At 35.1% G+C, this 13,720-nt stretch overlaps 1 protein-coding gene across 1 annotated transcript; it reads right to left on the minus strand.

Moving 5' to 3' along the window:
- Nucleotides 1-4,350: 4,350 nt before the first annotated feature.
- On the minus strand, nucleotides 4,351-12,944 carry LOC126697327 (nuclear transcription factor Y subunit B-1). Its single transcript, XM_050394275.1, has 8 exons — nucleotides 12,742-12,944; nucleotides 12,298-12,562; nucleotides 12,040-12,169; nucleotides 11,757-11,762; nucleotides 11,552-11,635; nucleotides 11,380-11,418; nucleotides 5,698-5,771; nucleotides 4,351-4,694 (listed from the first exon to the last, which is right to left on the minus strand). Exons 2-7 carry the CDS (start codon nucleotides 12,519-12,521, stop codon nucleotides 5,751-5,753), a joined length of 504 nt encoding a protein of 167 aa, XP_050250232.1. The 5' UTR covers nucleotides 12,522-12,562; nucleotides 12,742-12,944; the 3' UTR covers nucleotides 4,351-4,694; nucleotides 5,698-5,750.
- Between the last annotated feature and the right edge of the window lie 776 nt (nucleotides 12,945-13,720).

A 13,720-nucleotide genomic window follows, 5' to 3' on the forward strand; every position in this document is an offset into this window, starting at 1 on the left:
TCTTGACATTAATAAATTGGAATTGGTAGTGGTCATCAACTTGGTTTTATAAAACAATCTAGCTAATAAAATCCTACTTTGCTTGAAGTTTGAACTTTGAACAAGTATATGAGTTTGGAAAATAATTATAAGTTAGATTTTTGGCTTATTTTATATATTTTTTGCAGGTCTCATACTATTTTTTTTCTCAATTTTATTTTAAATAATTTAACTTTTAATTTTTTAAAAATAAACTAACTTTCAACTTTTTGTCTTACGTTATGCAAATAAACTATCACAAATAAACAATACCCTAAACACTCCGATTGCACTTGTTCTCTTAAATTAACAATGTATCTTTTTCACCATAACCTTATATATATGAAAATATAACAACTATAATAAAATATAATATTAAAGTGAAACAAACATTTCTTGAAAAATTCCCATAATATTAAATAAACCAGGTAAAATAAAGACGTAAGATTTTGGTAGTAATCAAGCGCGTGAATCGGCAGTGATATGGGGACAGAGTAAATGCATTGACGCAAGAAGAATAAATGAGCATGGAGGTCATGCCTTTGTTGTCTCTCTCTCTCTCTCTCTCTCTCATTGCAAATTGCAAATGCAAATGCAATACAGTAAGTAAGTACTATATATTTACCAAAAAAAAAGTTAAGTACTATATACACTTCGGGTTCAGCGAATATAAGATTAGATGATAGGCCACGTGTGGACTGCCAGATGTTCTGGACTAAATCTCTCTTCCTACCTCTCTCACCTGAAAAAACACACACACACACTCTCTCTCTCTCTCTATGGGGATTATAACGTGGCCAGCTGTATACCAACCAGGAGTACATTTGGTGAATTCAATACATTCCAGGGTGAGAAATCAAAGAAAAAAAATAAAAAATCTTATTGCAACTTTTTTGCAAAAATTATGATGTGACAGAATATAATTGATGAAGAAAAAGTTATGAGTTAATATGTAAACAATAGACAATTATATAATTTGTCATATTAAAATTATAGTAAAAAGTTTTAAAATAGTTTATGATCCTAACATGCTTGAAATCAAAATCCAGTATGTTTTTTGAGTTTTGACCAAGAAAACAAAAATCAGTTCGTAGATTTTTAGCGTATTCAAGGGATCAAGGTGTGGTGAGGTCTGGCACACTTTGGTACAAAACAAATGAATTTATTTAGTGTAAGTTGAGGCATCTCTAAGGGGTGCTTGTGGTATGAGCTGGACCCTCTCAGGGTATGAGCTGGAGGCCAAGGTTAACAATTTTCTTTCTTGCACTTGCTTCTATTAACATGATCCATCAATAATGTCAATGTGCATCTAGTTCCTAGTAGCACCAAGATTTGATTTGTGTGCATTGTATATGGCAGAATCATATAATATTTCTTCCACTGCTCTCTGTACTGTATACTCTGTAAATGTTTGTAAAGACTTTACCATGCAATTCATTTTTTTTTTTTTATTAAAATTTTATTTTCCAAGTTTAATTAAAATACGGTTGTACAAACAGGATCATCACAACCCTCTATTTGTGTCACTCTATAATGATAGAAGCATCTTACATTATACCCATTGAACCACATTGGCCAAAACTCGTCTTAAAAGATTGATCTATAAGTAATATGCATAATAACAATTTTGTTAATAATATTATAGCTCAATTAATTGACAATTCTTAGTATTCTTACCATAGAGACATTCATGATTGAAATTTATTATATATTCTAGATTAGTTTCTCCCGAATTTTACTTTATCTATCACTGTTGGGTTATATTTGCCATGGTGTTTTGGGGTGCCCATAAAAAGGAGTAATTCCTTCTAGTTTCTACACGTAGAGAGGACAAAGTGGGTGGTGTTGGGGTTTGAGCTGGCCAGCTCGTGCAGGCAAGAAATGATGGTCACGTCGTGGGGTGTGTGAGGGAGAGAAACATAAGATAATCACAAAACATTTTCAGAGGTGTACTCATGTACTTCTTCCAATGGGGTTCTTCAAATTTGATCAGAGAAAAGAAAAAAGAGACACAAAAATATGATGTGACCACCACACCCCTCTCTCTTTTGTATTATCCCATAGACACGTGTGTATGTAACGTGACAACTTCCTCACTGGCCAACTAATGAGTTTTTCACGTGCTACTGCGTGTGCCCCTTGTGAAATATGTATAATAATAGTCCTCGACTTGATTGTGAGACTTGTGTTTGTTTTTGAATGTGAGACAGATATGGTTAGCTGATACCTAATTCATTTGAAGTCTCTTCCAAATGGCTACAAAAAACTTGAACACAAGACTACAAGAGGTTTGCTGATTAACCAGTACAGTAGGGGTGGACCAATTTGATATTACTCAGCTGAGAGTAAAACTGTGAAAGTAATTTACAGCTTTTGTGATATTTCAAAATAATTACAAACGTCATACATACTTCATGCTTGTATTGTTCGATAGTGACTAAGATGAACGATGGACCATTAAAAGAGTTTTTAAAATGCACTCTCCCAAGGGAAGTCTGTGTTGCTCTAAGTCAATTTTGAATCAAAATCACTACAGTCCAGAATGAGTATTTCGGTTTTCCTTGAAAGAGACAGTGTTTCATGTTAAACCTTTGCTGCTTTTATGGCCCAAATCTGATGTTTTGAAATAACAAAAAACATATTTTCCGTTGTTTCTACTGCAGCAGCTCTCATTAAACAACCACAGACGAAGGCTGAGTAAGACTCACGATTAAACTTATCATATAATCGGGATCAGCTTTCACTCTGAAATTGGATAAATAAAAATCCTGGGGCCTAAAAACCTTTTTTTCTCTCCCTTCCCTTAAAACAAGTAAATTAAAAATTGTAGTCTCACTCATAATCGAACATAATCTCATCTCCAATCTCACGAGTTATCCCAGAGCTTTCAACTTTACGATGTTATACTCAAAACCACAAAATGAGACACTTTTTACACCAGAACTGCCAATCGTCAACTTGGGCAGTCTAGACTTTACTGCTCTCCGTTATTTAGTATATAAACAACAAAGTAAATAAGAAAGATTAAAAAGATTGATTTGTAGACGGCATTGTCATCCCTTGTCAATCAAATTTAGCTGTAGGATGATAAAGTATTTGTCCTGTAAATACAAGATGGTTTCTTCACCTACTTTTGAATCCCTAGCTTGTACTTATCATACCCTTATTATGATACTCTTGCAAGTAGGGATGGCCATACCCATTGGGTAATGGATATCCTACCCTACCCGATCCAAATGTTTTGGGTAATATCCGATTTTTTACGGGTAGAACCTAAACGAATAGGGTATGGATATTATCCATACCCGACCCGTAAAAAAAAAAAAAAAAAAACACACCGAAGTCTCACTTTCACTCACACAGTCACACTCTCTCTCTCACCTGAGCCTCCATCCTCACCATCACTCTCTTTGTTTCTCTCACCCGAGCTTCCATGGCCCAGTACCTTGAACTCATCACTCCGATCACCAGCCCTGTGTGGAACAAGCGCTTCAAGATCCCCCTTGCACACCCGGCCTTCAAAGTCGAATTCTACGTCAAAGACAACGACGTGTTCGGCGTCGATTTAATCGACGTCGCCATCGTCTCCACTCGCCGGATCCTCTCCGACGAAACCATCAGTGAATGGCTGTCGATACTCAACTCACTCGACAAGCCTCCGAAATTGGACACATCGCTCCTACTCGAAATGAGGTTCACGAAATGCGAGGACAACCTGATATACCGGTGCAGCATCACAACTGATCTGGACCATTTCGAAGGCTAAAACTCCTACTTCCCGGTTCGGAAAGGCAGGTCGGTCATGCTCTACCAAGACACGCACATGCCGGAGTCACTGTTGCTGGAGTCGCTTGTGGTTAGTTTTTAAGGGTTTTTTTTTTTTTTTGGCCTGAAAAAGGCAGAGTTTTTAAGTTAAAATGTTTTTGGATTTTAAAAAGAAAAAATTAAATGGGTTTCGAGTAGAGTATGGATAACCATAGATAATAAATTCGAGTAAGAATTGGATATGGTTAATAATGGGTATTGGTATCTAGATATCCATGGGCAAACATTTCGGGTAAGGTATGGGTATACCTGATCCATACCCTATCCATGACCATCCCTACTTGCAAGGAACCGAAATCAAAGATTGAAAATGCATTGGTTAGCATTCATAGACCTCTAGAGGCAATCCTACATTGCCAGAAAGAATGAGAGATAGAATGCCACTTTCTTTAATATATATATATATATATATTTTTTTTTTTTGGTTTTTTTTTTGGGGGGGGGGGGGGGGGGAGGGGTATGATAGGCAATAGAAAACTTTATCAATCGTCCAAAACAAACAAAACATAAGGGTAGGTCCTCTCATCAAACCTCCATATATTCCAGCATTTGAAATTGTCAGGCAACTCAATTAGATAGATCCAAATTTACAGTGCTTATCAGACTATTAAATCTGTTCTGGTGAAGGGACCAATCCTAAACGCCCTGGCCCAACAACCAAAACAAAAGCCCCAGAAATATGTAGTATTTCGAATGAGAAAGATAAATCCACTTTTGAAAAAAAAAAAGCTACTGGTGCTGAAACTAAACAATTTTACCCGCATTAGAATCTGAAAAGATAGTTCTGGAAAATCTAGAACTCACTACTCAATTCCTTGCATAGAATGAACAACCACATGTTGTCCCTGCACCTGCAAGATCCCAGAAAACTGGTTATTAGAATCCAACTAGACACTGCACCACCTAAACCCTCTAAACACCAAACAAAATGCATCATTTTAAGTTTACACATAAGGAGTTATCACAAAAATTTATAATGCCACAAATAGAATCACACTGTTTCTAAGAGAAACCTATGTGAAATTGAAATAATTTCATTTTTATGAGATATAGAATAACTTCAACAAAATAAAATGAAAATGAAAAAAAATTATTTCTTGAAAGCAATAGGCACGATAGAAGCAGCCAATGAATATAGGTTTACTCGCTTACAATCTTACTTAGTAGCATATCTACCATCCTGCAAGTAGCCTTTGTTACCAATCTGAACTTTTGAAACAGCCAATATGATTTTAATAACCCCGAAAAAACATTTCTACTGCCAGCTACTTCAGTAACATGCTGCATGTTCTAATTCAGGAACAATCGTATTAATAAGAAATTAGCCCCTCAAATAAAAAAAAATGGAGACTTATGCACTGAAAAAGCCAGCTTCTATAAAGCATAGTTCAGTCTGCCATGGAGGTTACAGCAACAAACTAAAAAAGCTCTGTCAGATGATCTTCCTATCTTGATTAACAAGTCAAACAGAAGGGGAAATAAAATGGGATAATTAAGGTACTGCAAAGGGATGGTATTTCCATCACCAAACAATCACAGAACGGCTTGAGTTCAGCCAGCCAAATCCCCTCCCCTAAAAATATTACATAAAGAGAGTAATCGAACTATGTTGTGTGCAAAATTATTACATTTGAGAGAAATTGTACTATGTTATGTATGTGTCAAAATATGCCATGTGTAATATAAATAAATAAGTGACAAATAAAGGTTACTTGTCATTAATGATTTTTGCCATTCAACTTAAAGCCAGAAGAAGTCATTTGAAATAATTAAATGAAACATGGATAAATCTCAGAAACAAAGAACCCAAGAAAAAACTTATAATTCCTAATTTGCAATTAAAGGGTCCATTACCCAATTTGGTCCTGCCAAAACAGGATGCTGGGAGGGAAGATCTGGATATGGCCCTAACCTTCAGCATCAGCAAACTGAACACAAGGGAAACATTCAAGTTATCAATTACTAATAATGATGACTTCACCACAAGTATGAAGATCAGAGGAACTAAGACATATATTTATGTATAACTAGAGGCCCATAGCAAAGTAGTGGCATGTTATGAAGAAGAAAAAAAATAAATGTATAAGACACAAGTCCCTCTATATACAACAGTCAATGAGAAATCTTTTCAGCTAAAATGTCTGCACAAAACCCAAACCACACAATTCTAAGCCTATGAGTCTTCTCAAAAACACATCCAACGACAGTGCCAAAATCGTACAAATCTAGAAACATTCATTTGAAACCAAAATGTACATCATTCTTCCATGCACAGAAAAATTCTTGAACTGAGACTGCAATATATACCACATTAAATAATAAAGGACCTAATCTAAAGTTGCAGGACATAATTGCGTAGTGCTATTGTATGGATTGCCAGGGATAAACTACTGCTTGTCCAAAAAACTTAAAAAGTATTATGAAATTGTGAATTTAATCATTTAACCATTACTCTAACACTCCCCCATAATATGTGGGGCCCAATCCATGGCTTTTTAAATTTTTAAATGAGAGGTAGAGTGAAGATATGAGAGCTTTACATGGTTCGACCACTTGAACTGCATCCACAAAACAAGAGCTCAAAAGGCTACTTCTTCTTCATTCACTTAGACGACAATACATTATAATAGAACCTATTTTTATAATGGGAATTACATTATTGGCTTCAATCACATAATTTTCTCTGGCAATCAATTTCTTGATTTATTCCAATTCCATGATTTTCTCCAATAGTCAATGCCTTGATTTGTTATTCAATAATATGTAAGTATAAACTTTCTTACAAATAACAAAATAAATTACCACTTTTTCCAAAAGCTTAAGCTGTTAGAAAATGGTAAATTTAATCATTTAACTGGTACTCTAATAGCCAATAAGGCTAATCATGTTAAAGAAATGCTATTGATTTTACTTTGAATTTAAAGATTGTAGCATTAAAGGCTGGGAAGCACGGGTGCGGATTCGGGTTTGGGTGCAGGTGCAGCAGTATACGTTTATTAATAAATTTTTATTTATATTTTCTATATATTGCTAAGCATATTTTTTCATATAATGGTAAAAATACACCAATTTAAGAGCAACAGTAGATAATAAAATGAATACTGAATACAGAACCATTACAAGATGTTCAGAAATTAGAATACAAGATCGAAAGTTTGAAACTAAAACTAAATAAATACAGAGATAGTTTCTTTTTGCTGGTTTTGGAAATCTTGTGTTTAGAAGTTTTTCTGTTAAATGTTAAAACTAGTAGAAGAAAAAGAATTGAAGCAAACGGCAGCGTTTTATCTTTTATGACAGAAGAACTAAAGCTAAAGATGACGTCATTTGTTTAAATGAAAAGAAGCAGGAATTAGAAGAAACGATGTCGTATAACTTAAATGATGCACATGTTCAGCACGTGAATGATTTAAGTTGCATATATATATACAATTATTTTGGCCCATATCAGACCGATCTGGGGCCTGTTTCAGACCGAATCGGAAATGGAAAAAAAAAACGGCCACGGACTCGCGTGCAGCCACGTCCATGGCCACACGGCGTGTCCGTGCATATCGGACTTGGGTGCGCTGGCCCAAGCGGCACACCCGTGCTTCCTAGATTAATGGTTAAATCGAGGAACTAATTAACTATAACTATGCATGACATTCCTAGAAGAGCGTCACAAAAACAATGTATTAACCTACTTAAAGCATGGAAACTATTACAATAAAACCCAAGGCAATAGGGCTTTCTTGTCCTCGGTGACAAGGATCTCATTCTTCTTTTTTGGTAGGTGCGAAAAGGATCTCATTCATCAGCCTAAGCATGACATTGATGTATACAGATGTGCAAAAAATTACCAAGGATAGTTATTTTCTGTTCACATCTGCCACAATTTTGCCTATTGTTGAGCTACACAATTTTCTTCTACATGCAATCTGTTAGGGAAAATTATGCCTTGTACATTTACATCCTTAAATTTCATTTCCTTCTCTAGAAATCAAAAGAATAGAACAATTGTGATAATTTGAAAGCTTGTTACCGGACACCTATTCAAAATATCATCTAAAGATGCAACCCTAAACAGAAAGTTATGATCAACCCCTTTCTAGAGTTCATGCTACCACTGAAAAGAGGACAATCTCTTAGCAGGGAAAGAAAAGAGATTGTTCTAAAAGCATTCAACCCCATATCCTAAAAGAAGTTTGAAGCAAATCTTTGGAAACATGACTGCACAAGCTTTTGCTGTTTCAAACACCATTTTCTTATTCAAAAAGACACTCAAATCTAATTTCTTGACCCCTACAAACAAACACTTGTGGTTAGCAATGGCAACAGGGCAGGATGGGGCAATGTTGGATTAGGGATACCCCATCTTCACCTTGTTTCCCCCTTCGGAGTGGGAGAATCGCATGCGGGGTGGGAGCAGGCAGCTCTGGGGTGAGATGGGTCAGTTGTGGAAGTATTAAGAGAGAGCACATGTTTTGGAGGATGAAAATAGAATACATATAAAAAGTAAATTTTATATATATATATATATTTATTTATATATCCTCACATTTGAGTAAAACCCGTCTCACTCCCATTGTCATCCCTACTTGTGGTGCCAATAAGTTATAAGTCAACTGGTACTTCCTCTTACCATAATAATGTAGTGAAGGATGAAGTTATGAATTCAAGACGCATTGGGCATGTGTAACTTACCAAATATTTTATATAAAAAAAAAAAAACCCCACTTATGGTGCACCTTAAACCTTTTCTCCCCTAGAGACCTTATAAACTTTGTCCTATAGAACAGATCAAACCTCTCATGTCTTAAATCCACATTAAAAATAACATCTTGAACCAAAAATGAAATAAACCTTCCCTGCCATTAACATAGCCAACCACCATCAATTGGAAAAAAAAAAAAAAAAAAAAAAAATGAAGCGAGGACAAGACAACCACATATTTGTGAGAATAGAGAAAATCCTCAAGATCTCATTGATACAAACATCCTGTAGAACAAAGGTTGAAAGATCTCTCATTCAAGACCTTCGTAGCTAAGGGCCTCTCCTCTTTTACTAATAAAATATTATTTAAAAAAAAAAAAAAAAAAACTAAATCCAAGTCTTAGATGGAATTCTAGAACCAAGATGGGATTTCTCATACCAATTAGGGGAGGGAGGAAAGAATTCTATTACATCTATGGCATTAGAAAAGTTCTTCGCTTCAGACCAAACGAAACTAAAGCACCTTAAAGCACTTCCCTAAGACTAAAACGTTTGATCAACTCAAGCCAATGGTCTATCGCCTAAATGGCACTCCATGCCAGCTTGTGGTAAGAGATCTTGGGTTCTATTACACAAAGGGAGCGTTTGGTTTGCTTTGATGTACCCTTGATGTGATGCACATTACGATGATGTGACATTAAAGTTTTTAGTTTATTTTATTTTTTCTAACATTACCATAATCTAAAATTACAAAATATATTACATCACCTTAATCTCATCACCTTCCTAAACAATATAATGTTGTATTCTTGTATTAAGATTACATTAATATAAGATTACAATAATGTAAAATTACGGTGTACTGTAACATCAAGGCAAACCAAACGCTCTCAAAGTGTTTGAGTCACTCCACCAAGCAAAGAAGAAGAAATGTTTGATCTAGTTAGGAAAACCATCTAATGTCTATGCCCCCAATGCACCAGATCTTTTTTGATAAATTGTTATAACAAGTGGAGGAAAGGGGATTTGAACCTTGGTTCTCCTTATAAAGGATACCAATCAACACCGCTGAGCTACAAGGCTCTTGGCACCCCATGCACCAGATTGTAATGATGCTGCATTCACATTGCTGAAACAAAGACTAGCATTTGTCAGCAACTGACAGAACACAGGGCCAAAGTCAGTTTAGCTTAGTTCCCTGAAGCATTAAAATATATCTATCCAAATTAGTCATAGAAAGCAAATTACTCAAATATTTCACCCTCAAATACACATGATTTAGAACCCTTGAATCTCCCAAACTATTCCAAGAACATTAGGATAATAATGTCTATTAAAAGGCATGTAATCACAACACGAGAAGAATTGACAAGATTGTAAACTTTAGTTTTGTTAGTGTCAGAACAAAATTAAATATAAACATACAGTGGAATTTATAAGATGCCTCCAGTCAAATTGGACAACAAGTGAAAATGAAAATTCTTCGGAGGAGAAGATGATATAAATCAAATTTATAGTCCATGGAATAGCTAAAATGCACTGGTCCTCTTTGTAGCTCTTTGGATTGATTACATGCACCAAGTATCAAGTCCTTGGGTTGAGAGCTTGTGAGAGAGAGCAATGAGAGAATTGCTAAAATGCAAATAAAAATTATGAGACTAAGTGTGAGTTTGAATACCGCTTATTTTGCTGAAAACTAAAAACTGAAAACAATAAAAAAATAATTTTTGGATTACTATTCACACCAAAAACACTGTTCATTTACCTATTTGCATTGTTTATGGGATAGGCGCTGGTTTAAAAAAAACAAAAAAAAGGGGGCAAAAACGTGTCTCAATCCAAACACTCTCTAAGATGTCCTCAAATTCTTTAGTGACTCAAGAACAAAGGTCTAGAATAATGCAAGAAAGAGGGAAAATGTTGCATCTAATTCAAGCCTTTATTTACTACAAAACATGTAAACTCATATTCTACAATTCTGTTTTAGACTTGTTTACATACATTAAGGATTTCTTCCATTACTGAATCTTCAATCAGCAAAAGATTCTGATATGAAAATGAACAAAAATGACAATTCAAGTTTTAGGCAAAGAGGGTCCTAATTTTTTATTTATTTATAGGTAATTGTACTTTATCAAATCTAAAAAGACGTATACAGGAAGTATACAGAGGTTTAGAAAACAAAAGGAAACAAAAGAAAGAAAGGAAAGCTATAAGATTAGTGACTTAAGTTCAATGAGTCTAAGAACTCCATCAAAGAGGAGGCTGAGAGAGTAAAAGAGGGCAACAGCAACTCATAAAGAGTTTTCAGGAAGAGAAACTTGAGATTCAGCACAGATAGCTCCTTCCCCTCAAATTTCCACTGATTTCTTTCTATCCAAATGCACCCAGAATACAAGCAGTCCCTGCCCCCCATACAGTTCCATACCTACGGCACCTCATCACTCAACTCCAAGAATCCAGCAATTCATTGACTGAATTCAGCATTACCCAAACATTGTATAATGTAGACTACTAAAACATTGTATAATGTAGGCTACTACATCTTCTCTGTCCATGTTTAGCTATTTCACAAGCATGAATATGGAGATGACAAAAAAAGTTTTTGACTTTCAGCCAAGGTTCCTCTTTGAATGTAAGAGAAGCTAAGCAGGAAATGTTTAATCATATATGCCAAGAAATAAACTATATCTCTGAATTCCAACCCATATTTGAGTAATTCTATTCTGATTTTTAGAAGAACAACAAATATATGTGCTTTTTTTTGGGGGGGGGGGGGGGGGGGAGTAAGTAACGCACACACAATTACAGACACAGAGAGAGAGAGAGAGAGAGAGTTACTTGGGAGTTAATGTAGTTCAATGACGCATGATGCGCAAACTGCAATATGGGTTCACCAGCAATGCAAGAAGAAGACAATACAGTAAGCTAATATTCGAGAGCTTCATTTATAAGATCACATAATGCATGGACATGTCAAATAAAGAAAATTCTTAAGACTGCAAGTTTGTACCTGCGGATTTTGAGCAACCAGGCCTCCAACCGCATCTCTTTTTGCAGAAGAATCTCCACCCCTAGCAGACCCTTTGGAATCACCCTAATGGAATTCATAGTTAACCAATAATGTTATTCCTAATCTTACATGAAAAACTTTATAACTCAAACTTAACCAAACCAAGTGACTTCATAATTAACTGTAGAAAAGTGGGTTGACTTACTTCTAACTGTGACGCCGTGATCATCCCAATCCCAATGAAATCCATCATACAAAGAACGAAAGAAAAACTCAATAGATTGAACAGACAGAGAATAACAGTACATAATCTCAATTGGTCTCAATAATTCGTATAAATAAAAGTTTGATTATATCCACATTTAATCCATATTTTTCGACAACTAGAACATACAAGTCAATAATTCAATTCAAATCAAATCCTTTGAATCAAACAAAATAAAAGCATATACTAAAGAAGAAGGGAAAAAAAACCCAAATTCATTTACCTCCCTATACCTAGCTAGGTAAACCTTCAGGGGTTCGATATAGTCCTCGAACCCTAACGTGGCCATTGCCCACAACAAATCATCACCATTAATGGTCTTCCTCTTCTCCTTCTGGCACTTATCGCTCGCTCTATACACACACACAAATCACGAAAAAAAAAATTTCAAAACCCTAGAAAATCAAACAATCACAATTCACATCTCAATTTTCACAACACGAAAACCGAATCAAAACGACGAAAGGAACGAATTACAGACTCGCTAGTGATGAAGCTGATAAATTCAGAGACGCATTCTTGCATGGTGTCCTTGGCGTCCTTAGCGATCTTGCCATTAGCCGGCAACGCCTTCTTCATGATCCTGCTTATATTGGCGATCGGCAAATACCGGTCCTGCTCTCGCACCCCGCCCGTCGAGCGCGGGCTCTGCTCTCCGCCGCTGTCGTGGCTCCCGCCGGCCGGACTCGTCGGAGCCTCCGCCATTCCACGCTCGCAGCAAAAATTCAAAACCCTAGAACAGATCACTGCATTCACACATTCCAAAAACACACACACACACACACACAATAATAAAATTCAGCAATCTGATTCTATACACAAAACACTCCGATACAAATACATAGGTGTGGAGATGTGAAACCCTAGGTCCGCCATGGATGGAGATTTAGAGAGAGAAAGAGAGGTTAGAGAGAGAGAGAGGTACCTGAAGTGGTTTTAGTTAGTTTTGTATTTGGCGCGCGTTGAAGAGAGAGAGAGAGGAGAGGAGAGGAGGGAGGGGTTGGATTGGTGGAATTGAAATTTTATTTTATTTATAAAAACAAAAGGATTTTAAGGGGGAGAGGGTGATCGGACGCTGGAGAAGATAGAGAGAGAATGAGAATGAGAAAAAGAGAGAGTTTGATCAAAGAGGGAGAGCTTTTTGGCTTTATGCTTATCACTACCGTTCGTTGCTCTTTTTTTTTTTTTTCCTTAAATGTATTTTCCTTTTTTAACATGTCAAATATAGGTATAGGAGAAACAACATTTAAAAAATAAAAATAAAAATCCTATATATATTTTTTTATAAGAAAAATCCTGTAGTTTTATTCTTTGAATATACTTTAAACCACATATACTAAAATGGGATACTCTTTAAAGTTTAAATTGAATACTTACACAAATATACAAAAAAATAAGTGCAGTTTTAATATGTTCTAAGAATAAAATTATGGGGTTTTTTTTTTTATGAACTTTCTCTCAAAATATACTAGTTCATTCAATTGATAAAGTTTATTTTTTATTTTTTAATAATCTATAGACTATATAAAAAATCAATTAGTATTTTGATATGATGGTAAATAGTGTTATCATAGAATGATTCAAAATTCTATATATATATATATATATATAAAATCAAATATACATTACTATTTTCTAATTACGTTTTTTACTAGTATATATTTTGGAAGATTTGTATAATACTAGACCCATCACATGGCACACGCGCTTTGTGTGTGCAATAATATTTTTTAGATTAGTGTTATAATGTTTAACAGTGATATATAAATAATTGTGTATATTTTTTTTAAAGAAAGAAGTAAGGTAATGTGGAATAATATTTTAAAATGAGACAGAGATAATGTCCTAAATTTTAGGGTGAATGAAGAAGATAAAAGAAAAAGCCTAAAATTTAGGAAAAATAA

The sequence above is a fragment of the Quercus robur genome, chromosome 8 (assembly GCF_932294415.1).
Source record: "Quercus robur chromosome 8, dhQueRobu3.1, whole genome shotgun sequence".
NCBI classification, from domain to species: domain Eukaryota; kingdom Viridiplantae; phylum Streptophyta; class Magnoliopsida; order Fagales; family Fagaceae; genus Quercus; species Quercus robur.

Excerpts from the sequence above, each read along its gene's own strand:
- LOC126697327 (XM_050394275.1), bottom strand. The coding sequence starts at position 12,521 with ATGGCGGAGGCTCCGACGAGTCCGGCCGGCGGGAGCCACGACAGCGGC. Across the intron at positions 12,170-12,297 it reads ATCAGCTTCATCACTAGCGA|AGCGAGCGATAAGTGCCAGA; the intron begins GTCTGTAATTCG and ends GTGTGTGTATAG. Across the intron at positions 5,772-11,379 it reads TGAACTACATTAACTCCCAA|TTTGCTGATGCTGAAGGTTA; the intron begins GTAACTCTCTCT and ends CCTTGTGTTCAG.